Source organism: Pezoporus occidentalis, unplaced genomic scaffold (assembly GCF_034315485.1).
Source record: "Pezoporus occidentalis ecotype Australia unplaced genomic scaffold, CSIRO_AGI_Poc_V1 ctg420, whole genome shotgun sequence".
Taxonomy (NCBI): domain Eukaryota; kingdom Metazoa; phylum Chordata; class Aves; order Psittaciformes; family Psittacidae; genus Pezoporus; species Pezoporus occidentalis.
Genome location: NW_026915748.1, coordinates 35714 through 53223, shown reverse-complemented (window position 1 = coordinate 53223; position 17510 = coordinate 35714). Strand labels below are relative to the sequence as shown.

Below are 17510 nucleotides of genomic sequence, written 5' to 3'. Positions count from 1 at the left end.
TCCCGTGCAGTGCCGGTCCTGTGCTGATGCCGGTGCCGGTTCCAAGCGGGTCCCATTCAGTGCCAGTGCCGGTCCCGTTGTTCCCGTTCTTCCCGGTGCCCAGCGGCTCCCTCTCGCCCCCCCCCCCCCCCAATTCCCCTCCGCTCCGTCGGTGCCGCCCCCGCCCGCCCCCGCCGCCGCCCCCCGTCCCCCGCCCGCTCTCGCTCTCCCGGCCCGGTCCCGGCGGCGTCGTGCGATGGGGCCGCCCCGGTCCTGCCTCGTGCTCGCGGCCGCGCTGCTGCCGCTGCTGCCGCCCGGGGCCGCGCCGGGACCCTCCGCGCCCGGACCCGCCGTCACCGACGCCGAGATCGAGGCGTTCCTGCGCGGCCTCCTCGGCACCGGCGACCGCGACGGGGATGGGGACGACGACGGCACCGACCTGGGCTTCGGCATCGACCCGAGCATCGGCACCGGCAGCGACACCGGTGAGCGAGGGCGCCGCGGCCCCGCGGGGGTGCAGTGGGACCCTACGGCCTGGCCCTGGCGCCCCTCACCCCGCGGCGGGGCGGTTGCCCCCCCCCCGTCCCCTCCGTTCTCCTCCCTCCAGGCTCCCCGGGGCTGATGGAGCCCGAGAAACCCAAGAAGGGGAAGAAGGAAAAAACTCCAAAACCCACCAAGAAGCCCAAGGAGAGAGCGCGGGGCTCCAAGAAGGACAAGGACAGGGACAGGGGCCGGGACAGGGACAGGGACAGGGATAGGGACAGGGGCCGGGACCGGGACAGGGACAAGCCCCCCAAGAAGCCCAAAGAGAAACCCCAAAAAGGCTCTGAGAAACCACCCAAAGGCTCCAAGAAGCCCAAGGAGAAGCCACCCAAAGCCACCAAAAAACCCTCTGGCAAGAAACCACCGGAGCCCCCGACACCTCCCCCGGAGCTCCACATCACCCCACAGCCCCCGTGGGGTGAGGATGAGGAGGGGACACCCCAATTCCCAAAGCAGCCTTTGCCCTATGAGGAAGAGGAGGATGCGGGTGGCAGAGGTGAGTCTTGGGGAGCTCCATCTCGCTACCAACTGGGTTTTGGGGGGGTCTTGGCGCTTCACAACATCACCCTATGTCCCACAGCTCCCAGCTGCCCCGGCTTTGTCCCCCTGGGGTCACATTCCCCCCTCAGCCTTCCTCCCACCATGGGCTTTACTGCCTGGATGGGCCCTGTTTGAGGCGGGGTTTGGGGCTGGGCTTGGGGTCTGGGGTCCCCACCAGTGCCTTGCTCTGTCCCTGTCCCCAGGGGAGCCAGAGGAGCCACCAATCTGGGAGCTAGGCCGGGAGGACTCACACCCCGAGCCTGGTGAGTGCCCTGGCCCTAGGCCACTGCCCTGGGTCTTGGGGCCACCTCCCTGCACCCCAGTGTCACCTCCCTGCACCCCAGAGCTGCCTCCCCATGCACCAATGTCACCTCCCTGCAACCCAATGCCACCTCCCTGCACCCCAATGCCACCTCCCTGCACCCCAATGTCACCTCCCTGCACCTCAATGCCACCTCCCTGCACCCCAATGACACCTCCCTGCACCCCAGTGTCACCTTCCTGCACCCCAATGCCACCTCCCTGCACCCCAATGCCACCTCCCTGCACCCTAATGTCACTTCCCTGCACCCCAGTGTCACCTCCCTGCACCTCAATGCCACCTCCCTGCACCCCAATGCCACCTCCCTGCACCTCAATGCCACCTCCCTGCACCCCAATGCCACCTCTCTGCACCCCAATGCCACTTCTCTGCATCCCAATGCCACCTCCCTGCACCCCAGTGCCACCTCCCTGCACCCTAATGTCACTTCCCTGCACCCCAGTGTCACCTCCCTGCACCTCAATGCCACCTCCCTGCACCCCAGTGTCACCTCCTTGCACCTCAATGCCACCTCCCTGCACCCCAATGCCACCTCCCTGCACCCTAATGTCACTTCCCTGCACCCCAATGTCACCTCCCTCCACCCCAGTGTCACCTCCCTGCACCTCAATGCCACCTCCCTCCACCCCAGTGTCACCTCCCTGCACCCCAGAGCTGCCTCCCATGCACCAATGTCACCTCCCTGCACCCCAATGTCACCTCCCTGCACCCCAGTGTCACCTCCCTGCACCCCAATGCCACCTCTCTGCACCCTAATGTCACCTCCCTGCACCTCAATGCCACCTCCCTCCACCCCAGTGTCACCTCCCTGCACCCCAGAGCTGCCTCCCATGCACCAATGTCACCTCCCTGCACCCCAATGTCACCTCCCTGCACCCCAGTGTCACCTCCCTGCACCCCAATGCCACCTCTCTGCACCCTAATGTCACCTCCCTGCACCTCAATGCCACCTCCCTCCACCCCAGTGTCACCTCCCTGCACCCCAGAGCTGCCTCCCATGCACCAATGTCACCTCCCTGCACCCCAGTGTCACCTCCCTGCACCCCAATGTCACCTCCCTGCACCTCAATGCCACCTCCCTGCACCCCAATGCCACCTCCCTGCACCCCAATGTCACCTCCCTGCACCCCAATGCCACCTCCCTGCACCCCAGTGCCACCTCCCTGCACCCCAATGTCACCTCCCTGCACCTCAATGCCACCTCCCTGCACCTCAATGCCACTTCCCTCCACCCCAGTGTCACCTCCCTGCACCCCAATGCCACCTCCCTGCACCCCAGTGCCACGTCTCCAAGTCCCAGTGTCACCTCCCTGCACCCCAATGCCACCTCTCTGCACCCCAATGCCACCTCTCTGCACCCCAATGTCACCTCCCTGCACCCCAGTGCCATGTCTCCAAGTCCCAGTGTCACCTCCCTGCACCCCAATGCCACCGCCCTGCACCCCAATGCCACCTCTCTGCACCCCAGTGTCACCTCTCTGCACCCCAGTGTCACCTCCCTGCACCCCAGTGCCACATATCCAAGTCCCAGTGTCACCTCCCTGGTCCCCAGTGCCACCTCTCTGCACCCCAGTGCCACGGCTCCAAGTCCCAGTGTCACCTCCCTGGTCCCCAGTGTCACCTCCCTGGTCCCCAGTGTCACCTCCCTGCACCCCAGTGCCACGTCTCCAAGTCCCAGTGTCACCTCCCTGCACCCCAATGCCACCTCTCTGCACCCCAGTGCCACCTCTCCAAGTCCCAGTGTCACCTCCCTGCACCCCAATGCCACCTCCCTGCACCTCAATGCCACCTCCCTGGTCCCCAGTGTCACCTCCCTGCACCCCAATGCCACCCCCTGCCCCAGCCCCCCCCCCGTGCCCCTTTCCCAAGTGCCCCCTCCCGCAGAGGCCCCCATGGAGCCGGAGCCCCCGACCCTGGACTACAACGAGCAGCTGGAGCGGGAGGACTACGAGGACTGTACGTAGAGGAGGGGTCCCGCTGCGGGGACGGGTCCCCCCCGGCACCCCCAGTCAGTGTCACCCCGCGCTGTCCCCAGTCGAGTACATCCGGCGGCAGCAGAAGCCCCGCAAGCCCCCTGGCAGGAAGAGCCCGCAGAGGGTCTGGCCCCAGCCCGAGGAGCCACGTGAGTGGGGGGAGCAGGGCAGGATAAGGGGGGTGACAAAGGGGGTGGCAGCCTCGGGGGAGGACGGTGCCCAGGCTTGGGCACCAAGGGGAGCATCGCTTCGGGGCAGCTTGGAGCCGGGGTGGGCACGGGGACCCCATGGGGGTGTGGGGACCTGTGGGGATGTAGAGGGGGGGACCTGTGGAGATATAAAAGGGGGGGTCCTGTGGGGATGTGGGGACCCTACAGGGACATGGGGTCCTTGCAGGGATCCCACAGAAACATGGGGGACCCCACAGAGCCATTGGGACCCTATAGAGGCGCCCTACAGGGACACTGTAGAGGTGTGGGGACCCCATAGAGGAACAAGGGGTCCCATGAGTTCCCTTTTACCCTCCCCAGCGACACCGGCAGAGACCCCCCCAGCGCCTCCCCCACCGCCCGTCCTGGTGACCGAAGGGGACTACGATGAAGGCTTCTTGCCACCTGACTACGATGATTGTGAGTGACACACGGGGCACCCCAGAACCCCATCCCTGTCCCCATGGGCCCCACAGGCCCTCCTGTGCCCCAAAGGCGTGTCCCAGCCCCCCCCCCCCCCTTTGCACCCACAGTTTCCTATGGGCTGCCCCCACCGAAGCCCGGGAAAACCCCAGACAAAGGGGACGAGATGGAGACGGACGAGGAGAAACTCAAACCCTGTGAGAGATGGGCAGGGGCTGGGTCCTGGGGTGGGTGACATGGCCCTATGGTGGGTGACATGGCCCTATGGTGGGTGACATGGCCCTATGGTGGGTGACATATCCCTATGGTGGGTGACACGTCCCTATGGTGGGTGACATGTCCCTATGGTGGGTGACATGGCCCTATGGTGGGTGACATGGCCCTATGGTGGGTAACACGGCCCTATGGTGGGTGACATGGCCCTATGGTGGGTGACACGGCCCTATGGTGGGTGACATGTCCCTGTGATGGGTGACATGGCCCTATGGGGGGTGACATATCCCTATGGTGGGTGACATGTCCCTATGGTGGGTGACATCGCCCTATGGTGGGTGACACAGCCCTATGGTGGGTGACATGGCCCTATGGTGGGTGACATCGCCCTATGGTGGGTGACATATCCCTATGGTGGGTGACACGGCCCTATGGTGGGTGACATGTCCCTGTGATGGGTGACATGGCCCTATGGGGGGTGACATATCCCTATGGTGGGTGACATGTCCCTATGGTGGGTGACATCGCCCTATGGTGGGTGACACAGCCCTATGGTGGGTGACATGGCCCTATGGTGGGTGACATCGCCCTATGGTGGGTGACATATCCCTATGGTGGGTGACATGGCCCTATGGTGGGTGACATCGCCCTATGGTGGGTGACATATCCCTATGGTGGGTGACATATCCCTATGGTGGGTAACACAGCCCTATGGTCGGTGACATGTCTCAGTTGTGGGTGACATGGCCCTATGGTGGGTGACATGGCCCTGTGATGGGTGACATGTCCCTATGGTGGGTGACATGTCCCTATGGTGGGTGACATGGCCCTAGGATGGGTGACATGTCCCTATGGTGGGTGACATGGCCCTATGGTGGGTGACATGTCCCTATGGTGGTTGACATGGCCCTGTGATGGGTGACATGGCCCTGTGATGGGTGACATGGCCCTATGGTGGGTGACATATCCCTATGGTGGGTGACATGTCCCTATGGTGGGTGACATGGCCCTGTGATGGGTGCCTCATCTCCAGTAGGGAAGCCCAAGAAAGGCAGCAGCAGCAAGGAGGAGGAGGAGGACCCCTGGGCAGAGGAGAAGGGCCGGGACCGCAAAGGTGGGTGCTCCTGTCCCTGTCCCTGTCCCCGTCCCCTCGCCCCCCTCTCCCTCCCAGGCTCTGCCCCCACCACCGTGCCCCTTTTCCAGGGAAACCCAAAAAGCCAGGCGGGAAGAAGTGGGAGCCAGACGAGGACGAATGGGAGCCTCCGGAGGAGAAGACGAGTGAGTGCCCCTGCTCCATGGGGCAGCAGTCACCCCGCTGTGGGGCCATGTCCGTCACCCCCCCTTGTCCCCAGGCTGCCCCCCCATTGGGCTGGAGTCCCACCGCATCGAGGATGACCAGCTCCTGGCCTCATCCATGCTGCGCCACGGACTGGGTGCTCAGCGCGGGCGCCTCAACATGCAGGTGAGGGGCACCCATCCTGCCTCCTCCCCCCCCCCCCCCCCAAAGCCAGGGGACCCCCGGACGTGTCATAGAACCCCAGCCTGGTTTGGGTTGGAAGGGACCCTAAAGCTCCTCCAGCTCCAGCGGCTGCCACGGGCAGGGACCCCTTCCATAGAGCAGCTTGCTCCAAGCCCCTGTGTCCAACCTGGCCTTGAGCACTGCCAGGGATGGGGCAGCCACAGCTTCTCTGGGCACCCTGTGCCAGCGCCTCAGCACCCTCACATAAATCACTTCTTCCTTATCTCCAACCTAAATCCCTCCCGTTTCAGTCTGAACCCATCACCCCTTGTCCCATCCCTACAGTCCCTGATGAAGAGCCCCTCTCCTGCATCCTTGCAGCCCCCTTCACACACTGGAAGCTGCTCTGAGGTCTCCACGCAGCTTCTCTTCTCCAGCCCCAACGTTCTCAGCCTGGCTCCATTCGGGAGCTGCTCCAGCCCCTGAGCATCCTCGTGGCCTCCTCTGGACTTGCTCCAGCAGCTCCATGTCCTGATGCTGGTGACGGTGCACCCGGGGGGGTTCCGGGTTCCCCGCTCATCACCACCAAGTGATGTTCAATGTCCCACTCGCTGTCCCCACTGCAGGCGGGCCCCAACGAGGACGATTTCTTCGACGGGGCTTGGTGCGCCGAGGACGACAGCCGGGCGCACTGGCTCGAGGTGGACACGCGCCGCACCACCAAGTTCACCGGCGTCATCACCCAGGGACGTGACTCCCAGATCCAGTACGGGAGCAGGGGCTGGGTTTGGGGACATGGGGTGGGGGGAGCGGATGGGAACCCCCCTCCCAACCTGTCCCCTTCCTCCCGCAGCGAGGACTTTGTCACCAGTTTCTATGTGGGCTTCAGCAACGACAGCCAGAACTGGGTGATGTACACCAATGGCTACGAGGAGATGGTAGGCACCCCAAAAGTGGTTGGGGGGGGACAATGGGGACCCTTTGCCCCCAGTTTGGCTACGTCTTCCCCCCTTCCCCATGGCAGAAGTTCTATGGTAACGTGGACAAGGACACGCCGGTGCTGACCACGTTCCCCGACCCCATGGTGGCCCGTTACATTCGCATCTACCCCCAGACATGGAACGGGAGCCTCTGCCTGCGCCTCGAGGTCCTGGGCTGCCCCCTCTCCAGTAAGAGCCGCCCCAAGGAGGGTTGGGGGGCACGCGGAGGGGGGTGGCATCTCTTCAGTGTCCATCACCGCCTCCCTGTCCCCTCCACAGCCGTCAGCAGCTACTACAGCCAACAGAACGAGGTGACCTCCACCGACAACCTGGACTTCCGCCACCACTCCTACAAGGACATGAGGCAGGTGAGCACCTCCCTGGGGTGGGATCCTCCATGGGGCAGGATCCTCCACAGAGGGTGGGCTCAGCCCCCCAGCACTACCCCATCTCCCCCCCCCTCCTTGTGCCCGCAGCTGATGAAGGTGGTCAATGAGGAGTGTCCCAGCATCACCCGCATCTACAACATCGGCAAGAGCTCGCGTGGGCTGAAGATCTACGCCATGGAGATCTCGGACAACCCGGGCGAGCACGAGACCGGTGAGGCAGGAAGGTTCTGGAAGGAACCCGGAGCAGGCAGGGGTGCAGGCATCACCCTGAGCCTGTGCCCTGCCCACAGGTGAGCCCGAGTTCAGGTACACAGCCGGGCTCCATGGGAATGAGGTGCTGGGCCGGGAGCTGCTGCTCCTGCTCATGCAGTTCCTGTGCAAGGAATTCCAGGATGGCAACCCCCGGGTGCGGAGCCTGGTCACCGAAACCCGCATCCACCTCGTGCCCTCCCTCAACCCTGATGGCTACGAGCTGGCCCGCGAGGCGGTGAGGGCATGGCAGGGATGGGGCAGTGGATGCGGGTGGTGGATGGCGTCGTGGTTTAAGTGCTGAAGCCAGGACAGATGGAGATGATGGGATGTGGGTGGTGGATGCAGGTGATAGATGCAGGTGGTGGGATGCGGGCGATGGATGGAGGTGGTGGGATGCAGGCGATGGATGCAGGTGGTGGATGCAGGTGGTGGATGCAGGTGTGGATGCAGGTGGTGGATTCAGGTGTGGATGCAGGTGGTGGATTCAGGTGTGGATGCAGGTGGTGGATGCAGGTGGTGGATTCAGGTGTGGATGCAGGTGGTGGGTTCAGGTGTGGATGCAGGTGTGGATGCAGGTGGTGGATTCAGGTGTGGATGCAGGTGGTGGATGCAGGTGTGGATGCAGGTGGCGGGATGCAGGTGGTGGATGCAGGTGTGGATGCAGGTGGCGGGATGCAGGTGGTGGATTCAGGTGTGGATGCAGGTGGTGGATGCAGGTGGTGGATGCAGGGGGTGGATGCAGGTGGTGGATGCAGGTGGTGGGTGCAGGTGGTGGCTGCAGGTGGTGGGTGCAGGTGGTGGATGCAGGTGGTTGGATGCAAGTGGTGGATACAGGTGGTGGATTCAGGTGGTGGATGCAAGTGGTGGATGCAGATGGTTGGATGCAGGTGGAGGGATGCACCCTCCAGCTCACTGCTGCCCCGGGCTACTGCAGGGCTCTGAACTGGGCAACTGGGCTCTGGGCCACTGGACAGAGGAGGGCTACGACCTCTTTGAGAACTTCCCTGACTTGGCTTCAGCTCTGTGGGCAGCTGAGGACAGGAAGCTGGTACCTCACAAGTTCCCCAACCACCACATCCCCATCCCTGAGCACTACTTGGCTGAGGATGCCACGGTGAGCTGCAGAATAGGGCATGGTGGTGGGGATGTGACGGGGCAGTGAAGGGGAGGTGATGGGGAGGCAATGGGAAGGTGATGGGGAGGTGAAGGGGAGGTGATGGAGCAGTGAAGGGAAGGTGATGGAGCAGTGAAGGGGAAGTGAAGGGACAGTGAAGGGGAGGTGATGGGGCAGTGAAGGGGAGGTGATGGAGCAGTGAAGGGGAGATGATGGGGCAGTGAAGGGGAGACGATGGGGCAGTGAAGGGGAGGTGATGGAGCAGTGAAGGGGAGGTGATGGGGCAGTGAAGGGCAGGTGATGGGGCGATCATGGGGAGGTGATGAGGCAGTGAAGGGCAGGTGATGGGGAGGCGATGGGAAGGTGATGGGGCAGTGAAGGGCAGGTGATGGGGAGGCGATGGGAAGGTGATGGGGCAGTGAAGGGGAGGTGATGGGGCAGTGAAGGGAAGGTGATGGGGCAGTGAAGGGAAGGTGATGGGGCAGTGAAGGGGAGGTGATGGGGCAGTGAAGGGCAGATGATGGGGCAGTGAAGGGCAGGTGATGGGGCAGTGAAGGGGAGGTGATGGGGCAGTGAAGGGCAGGTGATGGGGCAGTGAAGGGGAGATGATGGGGCAGTGAAGGGGAGACGATGGGGCAGTGAAGGGGAGGTGATGGAGCAGTGAAGGGGAGGTGATGGGGCAGTGAAGGGCAGGTGATGGAGCAGTGAAGGGGAGATGATGGGGCAGTGAAGGGGAGACGATGGGGCAGTGAAGGGGAGGTGATGGAGCAGTGAAGGGGAGACGATGGGGCAGTGAAGGGGAGACGATGGGGCAGTGAAGGGGAGGTGATGGAGCAGTGAAGGGCAGGTGATGGAGCAGTGAAGGGGAGGTGATGGGGCAGTGAAGGGGAGACGATGGGGCAGTGAAGGGGAGGTGATGGAGCAGTGAAGGGGAGATGATGGGGCAGTGAAGGGGAGACGATGGGGCAGTGAAGGGGAGGTGATGGAGCAGTGAAGGGGAGGTGATGGAGCAGTGAAGGGGAGGTGATGGGGCAGTGAAGGGCAGGTGATGGGGCGATCATGGGGAGGTGATGAGGCAGTGAAGGGCAGGTGATGGGGAGGCGATGGGAAGGTGATGGGGCAGTGAAGGGCAGGTGATGGGGAGGCGATGGGAAGGTGATGGGGCAGTGAAGGGGAGGTGATGGGGCAGTGAAGGGAAGGTGATGGGGCAGTGAAGGGAAGGTGATGGGGCAGTGAAGGGGAGGTGATGGGGCAGTGAAGGGCAGATGATGGGGCAGTGAAGGGCAGGTGATGGGGCAGTGAAGGGGAGGTGATGGGGCAGTGAAGGGCAGGTGATGGGGCAGTGAAGGGGAGGTGATGGAGCAGTGAAGGGCAGGTGATGGGGCAGTGAAGGGGAGGTGATGGGGCAGTGAAGGGGAGGTGATGGGGCAGTGAAGGGGAGGTGATGGGGCAGTGAAGGGCAGGTGATGGGGAGGCGATGGGAAGGTGATGGGGCAGTGAAGGGCAGGTGATGGGGCAGTGAAGGGCAGGTGATGGGGCAGTGAAGGGCAGGTGATGGGGCAGTGAAGGGCAGGTGATGGGGCAGTGAAGGGCAGGTGATGGGGCAGTGAAGGGGAGGTGATGGGGCAGTGAAGGGCAGGTGATGGGGCAATCATGTGGAGGTGATGTCTCACACCACCTGCCCCCTCCGGCAGGTAGCGGTGGAGACGCGGGCTGTCATGGCGTGGATGGACAAGAACCCCTTTGTGCTGGGAGCTAACCTGCAGGGCGGGGAGAAGCTGGTGTCCTATCCCTTCGACGCAGCCCGTCCTGTCAGTGAGACCCCAGCGGCCGCCCCGCGCCCGCCGGATGAGTATGAGGACGAGAACCCGGAGCTGCAGGAGACCCCCGACCACGCCATCTTCCGCTGGCTCGCCATCTCCTACGCCTCGGCCCATCTCACCATGAGCGAGACCTTCCGCGGCGGCTGCCACACGCAGGACATGACCAATGCCATGGGCATCGTGCAGGGCGCCAAGTGGCACCCCCGGGCAGGCAGTAAGTGGGTGCCACGGTGCGCGGCACCAGCTTGGCCACCACGTGGAGGTGCGAGCAAGCAGCTGGGTGGGTGCTTGGCCGTTTGTCTTGCAGGCATGAATGACTTCAGTTACCTGCACACCAACTGCCTGGAGCTCTCCATCTACCTGGGCTGCGACAAGTTCCCCCATGAGAGCGAGCTGCAGCAGGAGTGGGAGAACAACAAGGAGTCTCTGCTCACCTTCATGGAGCAGGTAAGCGCTGGATGCGCCAGGCAGGGAGCGGGCAGGGCCCTGCCTGCCCCACACAGCTCCTCTCATCCCCCTTCCTGCCCCAGGTCCATCGGGGCATCAAGGGCTTGGTAACGGACCAGCAGGGAGAACCCATTGCCAACGCCACCATTGTCGTGGGGGGCATCAACCACAACATCAGGACAGGTAGGGCGCGGGGCAGGGTGTGGGGCAGGGCGCTGCTAGCATTGTGCAACCAGCTTCACACGCCGCCGCGTCCCCTCGCTGCCTGCAGCCAGCGGTGGGGATTACTGGCGCATCCTGAACCCCGGTGAGTACCGCGTCTCGGCCCGCGCCGAGGGCTACAACCCCAGCGTCAAGACCTGCAGCGTCCTCTATGACATCGGGGCCACCCAATGCAACTTCGTGCTGTCCCGCTCCAACTGGAAGCGCATCCGGGAGATCATGGCCATGAACGGGAACCGGCCCATCCGCCGCATCGTGCCCGGCCGCCCCATGACGCCCCGCGAGCGCCTGCGCCTGCAGATGCGGCTCCGGCACCGCATGCGTCTACGGCAGCAGATGAGGCTCCGGAGGCTCAATGCCACCACTGCTGCCAGCAGCCCCACGGCCCCTGCGCCCACCACGGCCATGCACATCTCCTTCAGCAGCACAGCCTATGTGCCCTGGAGCCAAGAGCCACCCACAGCCGGCACCTGGGAGATGGAGACCGAAACAGAGGTGGTCACCGAGGTGGTGACCGAGACGGAGACCTGGGAGCTGGGCACAGGGACGGTGCAGCCCTTCACCACGGCCGAGACCTACACCGTGAACTTTGGTGACTAGGGGCGCTTGTCCCCTCGTTCCTGCCTCAGCCAGGGCCGGACACTCGCCGCAGGCTCCGGCATCGCTTCCAAAATCTCCTCGAGCCCAGCAGCCCGCTCCGGGTGGGCTCCAGCTCCTCACCCGTGCTGCTTCCTAGGGCTGTGCTGCTGCTCGCCCCAAGGCTGGGTGGCTGCAGGGTGTCCCCCGTGCCGCTCTCCAGGGCCAGCACCAAGAGATGCGCTGCCCCATCCCTGAGACATGGGATGGGGTGAAGCAGTACACAGCCCTCACCCCATCCCATCCTGGTGGCGTTGGCAGGGGTGGTCCCGCTCTCCAGGGCAGGGCCCGACGGAGGCAGGCGCAGCCCCACTCCCCTCCACACAGTTTTTTGTTACACAAATAAATCAAGTTATATTGGTAAGAGAATCTCTCCTTTGCAGCCAGCAGCTCCGTGCCAGCGCTCCCAGGAGGACAGCCGGGAATGACACAAAGGTGGTAGGCGCTGGTATGCTCTGAGGGGTTTATTGAGTCCATGCCTGCTCCGTCAGTGCTTGACGTCCATGTCCCCATCATCGTCCTCAGCCCCAAAGCCAGAGAAGGAGATGGGCTGGCAGCTGAGATCGCGCAGGTTGATGAGGCAGGCGGTCTGCGTGGTGCTGAAGGTGGGCACTGTCACCAGCAGGACCTGCTGCCCTTTCTCCCCTGCAGACACAGGCGGATGAGCCCCCACTCACACCCTGGCACAGGGTTGAGGGTGCTGCAGGCGCTGGACTCACCTGTGAGCAGCTTGGACTGGAAGCGGGGAGCGTTGCCACAGAAGTAGACGTGTGGGCACTCGGTGATGATGAACGGGTCCAAGTTGTAGAAGGGGTAGCAGCCTGGGAGGGATGGAAAGCAGGGGGTTAACTTGCACCCTCACAGCAACACCTGCCCGGCTCAGCTGCCAGCAGCCCTTGCCTCACCCAGCGTGTCCGGCGCTGTGGGGCTGATGTGTCCTGCCAGCAGCGTCCATTCCAGGATTTCCAGGTAGTCGTCCATGCTGCTGTACTTGAAGATGTCACTGACGTTTTGACCCGATGTCCCCAAAAACCTGCATTTTGGAGGTAGAAAGGGGAGGTTCACCCGGCTGTACCTGCCACGACTCAGCCCACGATCCCAGAGCTGCTCGCAGGCTGGCACAGGAGGTTTTACCTGACGCCGTCCACATCGGCCTGGTAGGGGTTGGTGACCAGGCGCAGCGTGGCGTAGGCGCTGGAGAGGGGCAGCATGCAGTGGTGCAGCGGCTGCTGCGGCAGCATGTAGTTGGTGGGGTCAAACTCACCGGGCATCACGTCCACAGGCACTGAGCTCTGTGGGGATCGACAGGGATAAACCAAACTCTGAAGGGGCTGGGAGCAGCTGGAGCTGCTGCCGGCTCTGCCCTGCTCCCCCATTTGGCTCCTGCTGCATCCCACAGGAAGCCTCTCTTGGCTTCACCACACAGACCAGATGCCGGGATCCGGGCCGGGCGCTGCTTTCCCGTTCGGCACCACATGGACTGCTCAAAGGGAACGTGTGGCTGGGGAAGGGGGCCCCCTGAGCCCCTGGGCTGCTGGCAGAGCACCATTCCCTGTTTTGGGAGCCAGGCACCCTCCCCCAGCAGGTCCTGATTCCCTGGCCAGCCCCATCCTGCTCCACATGCTCACACAAAGCTGCAGCAGGATCTCATCCAGCATCTTCATGGATTCCACACTTGCTGCCTGCGTCTTCTTGGTCAAGTACTTGGCCTGGGTCGGGGGAGAGACAGTGAGGAAAGGACCCTGTCCCCTCGCTGGTCCCTCCCTGCCCAGCACCTGTCCCCATTGTACCTTGTTGAGGGTGTCCCGGCTCTGGGTGTTCTGGCTCAGCATGTTCCCAGCCAGGATGACACGGGAGATGTGTGCAGCGCAGCTCTGCTGGCCCTCAGCACCCAACTGCCCCGTGACCACATCCAGCAGCAGTTGGGTGCTCAGCAGGGACTCACCACTGCCACTGCCCAGCCCCAGCCCCGATGCCAGCAGCACGAACCTGCACGAGTACAGGCAGCACCTGTGATCCCTGAGTACACCCAGCCCTGCCCGCACCCAGCCCTGCCTGCACCCACCCTGCCTGCAATGGGGTGCTTCAGAGAGCTGGAGTAGGATCATGAGCCCCCATACGTGGTCTCTTGGCACAAGGCTCCTACTCCATCAGGCCCAGGGGACAGCGGGGACACAGTGCCAGCCCCTCCTGTCCCTGCGCTCACCGGTCGGAGCTGGGCCCGTTACGGGGCAGCGCTGGGGGCAGGCTGGCGAAGCAGTGATCCTCCACCAGGAACTTCCCGTTGTCCTGCTCGTAGCCGTACACAGCCAAGATGGTCCCTATGGCACAGAGTGGATGGTCACCCCTAGCCCGGGCCCCGAGGTGGCTGCCAGTGAGGGTCTGTTGTCCCCTACCTGTCACCAGCTTCTGCACGTCGACAGCTCCTTCCAGCTTGATCCGCTGCAGCTCATCCTCCAGGATCAGCTCGTCGGAGGGGTCAATGTACTTGGGCAGGGGTGGCTGTGGCACCAGGTTGTACTGGGGGAGACACACACAGGGGAAGCTGTGACAGCCTCAGCGATGGCAAAGAGCCCTTCCACATCCCAGCCAAACTCTGCTCATGGAAACCAGCCCTGGTGCTGCTCCAGCACTCAGAGGGGCTGCTTTCACCTAACGATTCCCACAGTGCCCAGCAAAGCCTGGGAGAAGAGGAACTGGGACATGGAGCAATGGCTCACATCTGGAAATGTGTTTGCAGTCACCACCCTGCATATCCCAACTCTCGGGCTTCAAACTTCCCAATGTGCTCCCCATGAGCCGGCCCCGAGGATGGAAAAGCTTCCCTGGACACCCCCCACATCCTCACCCTCCAGAACAGGGAAAAGGGGGTTGCTCTGCTAATCCCACTGGATCCAAATACTCCAAGGGCAGGAAAAGCAATGCCAAGCTGGCAGCAAGGGGTGGCACTAAGAGTGATGGGGTGGGCACAGAGATTATTATCCATCAGCTCCCCAGGTTGAAGCCCTGGCAGCTCCCACTTGCTGGGCCACAGCAAGCATGAGGGAAGCGACGGGAAGGCGGCTGAGGTCCTGGTGTGTGTTGGCACATTCTCCGGAGGAGAAGGAGGAATGTTCCCTCCTTACCTCCTCGCTGATCTCCTGCAGGATGGAGGGCTGCAGCTGCATGGCCTTGAAGAGCGTCCCCACCACGCAGCACTTCTCTCCTGCCTGCAGCTCGCAGAGCTTCCTCAGTGCAATGTCATCCCCTGCGGAGAGAACCGGGGCTCAGGCACGCGACGTGAGGCAGTGAGGGAACGGGGGGAAGGCTCCCACTCATCCTCAAGGCACAGAGCTCAGCTCACACGTGTGGGCCAGATGGGGCCAGCAGAGCACAACCAAGAGGCAGCACTGGTGGAGGGGAAGCTGGGCCATGCCCAGCAATTCCCAGGAAAGGAGGGAGCATGGAATGGGGACTGGTGTGCTGGGCACACAGCTGGTGCTCTTGCCCCTGGGCATGCAGGGCTGGTGCTGCTGCTCTCCACCAGGAGATGACACAAACATCCCACTTGGGTTGAACAGGCAGGAGAGATCATTTCCCCCTGTCAGGAACGGATCCTCCACCCACGATCTCCATCACAGCCAGCAACATTTGGGGAGATCCTAATGTGAAGGCAGTGGCAGGAAAGGCACAAATGGGATCCCCAGAGGAAACCAGGCCAGGAACCAATCTGTGCCTCAGCAGCACAGCCCCAGCACTCCATCACCTCTGCAGGCAGAACCCACATCTCCCCCACCACAAGCTGAGCCCCATCCTGTACGTGTCTGTAGGACTTTTATCTCCTGCTGTTTAAACCAGCCCGTGAAGCCCATCCATGCCTCCATCCATGCCTCCACCTCCACCCTGCAGCGAGCAGGACTGGCTGCCAGGCGCTGCCGCTCTCCTCTCCCAGAACAACACTGCCAGATCCCGCTCTGTGCCGGCTCCTCCAGCCTTGCTATGTGCCGGGGGGGTGACATTTACCCCCCCAAAACCTCTCCCTTTGCTCATCACGCGCCTGCTGAATGTGACTCCCGTCCATGGGAAGGGCCCTGCTGGGCTCACAGGCAGCCGGGGCTCAGCAGAGCTGGAAACACAAGTTCATCCATCCCAGGAATGCAAACACTCGGCGTCAGGAAAAACAATCCGGGGTTGGTTTCTTATTCTTGGCTCTCCCCCCCAGCTCAGGGGGAGGGGGCTGCACTCTGCAGACACAGACCCAGAAATCCCATCCCATGACTCCACACGTGGAGCTTTAGGAAACCGCTGGTTCCCGTCACCGCAGCCCAATCCAGCTCTGTGGAAGCGGCGCAGCCTCAGCTCCACACAGCCCAGGGGCTGGGGAGAGGAAGGAAAACAAGCGGCCAGCCCAAAAAGCTCCTTAGAAGGGCAAAACCGAGAACTCGGCTGGGCCAGGAAGGTGGAATTCAATCATGGGCTTTACCACGCCAGAGGAGCCGTGGTTTCAGGAATGCTGGAACACTGCCTAGCAGGGAAAACATTCCCAGGAACACGTGTGGGGTATTCGACCCTCAAACGTGTGTGTAAGGTGAGGAAACCAGAGGGGCTGTGTGAGCCTGAGGGACCTGGGGAATTGGGACCATGTGAACACCATGGACTTCAACAAGGCCATGGGCAGGGTCCTGTCCCCAGCACAAGCCCAGGCTGGGGGCGACTGGATGGAGCAGGCTGAGGAGAAGGACTTGGGGGTGTTGGATGAGAAGCTCCCCATGGCCTGGCTTCAGTGAGTGCTTCAGACCAGAACCTCCCCGTGTGCTGGGCTGCAACGGCAGAGTGTGAGCAGCAGCTGAGGGAGGGGATCCTGCCCCTCTGCTGAGCTCTAGGGAGATGCCCCCCCCAGCCCTGATCCAGCTCTGGGGCAGCAGCACAAGAGGAACATGGAGCTGTTGGAGGGAGGCCAGAGGAGGCCACAGAGCTGCTGCGAGGGCTGGAGCAGCTCTGCTCTGGAGCCAGGCTGAGAGAGCTGGGCTGGGGCAGCCTGGAGAAGAGAAGGCTCCTGAAGGGGAGACCTGAGAGCAGCTCCAGTGCCTAAAGGGGCTGCAGGAAAGCTGGAGAGGGGCCTGGGACAAGGGATGGAGGGACAGGCCAAGGGGAATGGCTTTAACCTGCCCGAGGGGAGACTGAGCTGAGCTCTTAGGCAGAAGCTCTTCCCTGTGAAGGTGCTGAGGCGCTGGCACAGGGTGCCCAGAGAAGCTGTGGCTGCCCCATCCCTGGCAGTGCTCAAGGCCAGGTTGGACACAGGGGCTTGGAGCAAGCTGCTCCAGTGGAAGGGGTCCCTGCCCGTGGCAGGGGTTGGAGCTGGGTGAGCTTTAAGGTCCCTTCCAGCCCAACCCAGTCTGATTCTACGAAGCTCCCAGTGCCCTGGCTGTGGGGCTCTGTCCTCCTGCCCCACAGACGGGGTTTCTCCACTCACCCCACTTGCTCCGCGCGCGCTCCTGCAGGATGGGCCGCATGCGGGCCAGGCGCACGGCGTAGATGTGAGCGTACTGGTGCCCGAAGCTGCGCTCGCCCAGGCGGAAGTTCTGCGACTGATCCGTGTACTCCGACAGCGGCACCCGCGCGAACTTGGGGGGCTCGGCCGAGGGGGGGCTCAGCAGCCCCTGCGCCGTGGGGGCCGCCCGCTCCGAGAACATGGTGGGTGCTGGGGGGGCAGGGACTGGGAAAGAGAACGGGAACACTCAGGATACAGGCACCTTTCCGGACCCCAAAACACGTCGCGCGCCCCGCAAAAATACTGCCCTGGACCCCCAAAACAGCCCCGGACCCCCCGAAACACTGCTTTGGACCCCCTGAAACAACCCCGGATCCCCCAAACAACCACCAGACCCTCCAAAATACTGCTTTGGACCCCAAAAATAACCCAGGACCCCCCCAAACACTGCTTTGGACCCCCTGAAACAACCCCGGACCCCCCAAACAACCCCGGACCCTCCAAAACACTGCTTTG

General features: G+C 63.1%; 2 protein-coding genes across 3 annotated transcripts; one reads left to right on the top strand and one right to left on the bottom strand.

Annotated features, from left to right (window-relative positions):
* Positions 1–196: 196 nt before the first annotated feature.
* On the top strand, positions 197–11893 carry AEBP1 (AE binding protein 1). Of its 2 annotated transcripts, none has more exons than XM_062634303.1 (21): positions 197–464; positions 587–1018; positions 1266–1325; positions 3269–3340; positions 3420–3506; positions 3888–3986; positions 4100–4186; positions 5236–5316; positions 5406–5480; positions 5555–5664; positions 6288–6427; positions 6515–6599; positions 6686–6830; positions 6921–7009; positions 7118–7241; positions 7321–7517; positions 8217–8396; positions 10091–10433; positions 10527–10666; positions 10750–10849; positions 10938–11893. In XM_062634303.1, exons 1-21 carry the CDS (start codon positions 236–238, stop codon positions 11486–11488), a joined length of 3426 nt encoding a protein of 1141 aa, XP_062490287.1. In that variant the 5' UTR covers positions 197–235; the 3' UTR covers positions 11489–11893. The 2 variants fall into 2 exon arrangements, with proteins under 2 accessions (XP_062490287.1, XP_062490288.1); XM_062634304.1 differs by having other exon boundaries at positions 198–464; positions 3888–3928; positions 4126–4186.
* Positions 11894–11960: 67 nt separating this feature from the next.
* On the bottom strand, positions 11961–17230 carry POLD2 (DNA polymerase delta 2, accessory subunit). Its single transcript, XM_062634305.1, has 10 exons — positions 16977–17230; positions 14650–14771; positions 13921–14044; positions 13731–13845; positions 13315–13513; positions 13153–13233; positions 12659–12816; positions 12430–12557; positions 12244–12345; positions 11961–12169 (listed from the first exon to the last, which is right to left on the bottom strand). Exons 1-10 carry the CDS (start codon positions 17194–17196, stop codon positions 12012–12014), a joined length of 1407 nt encoding a protein of 468 aa, XP_062490289.1. The 5' UTR covers positions 17197–17230; the 3' UTR covers positions 11961–12011.
* Positions 17231–17510: the final 280 nt, after the last annotated feature.

Coding starts and splice junctions, on each gene's coding strand:
- POLD2 (XM_062634305.1), bottom strand. CDS start 17,196: ATGTTCTCGGAGCGGGCGGCCCCCACGGCGCAGGGGCTGCTGAGCCCC. Junction 14,045..14,649: donor TGCAGGAGATCAGCGAGGAG/GTAAGGAGGGAA, acceptor TGTCTCCCCCAG/TACAACCTGGTGCCACAGCC. Junction 13,846..13,920: donor CGTGCAGAAGCTGGTGACAG/GTAGGGGACAAC, acceptor TCTGTGCCATAG/GGACCATCTTGGCTGTGTAC.
- AEBP1 (XM_062634303.1), top strand. CDS start 236: ATGGGGCCGCCCCGGTCCTGCCTCGTGCTCGCGGCCGCGCTGCTGCCG. Junction 6,428..6,514: donor GGACGTGACTCCCAGATCCA/GTACGGGAGCAG, acceptor TTCCTCCCGCAG/CGAGGACTTTGTCACCAGTT. Junction 7,242..7,320: donor CCCGGGCGAGCACGAGACCG/GTGAGGCAGGAA, acceptor CCCTGCCCACAG/GTGAGCCCGAGTTCAGGTAC.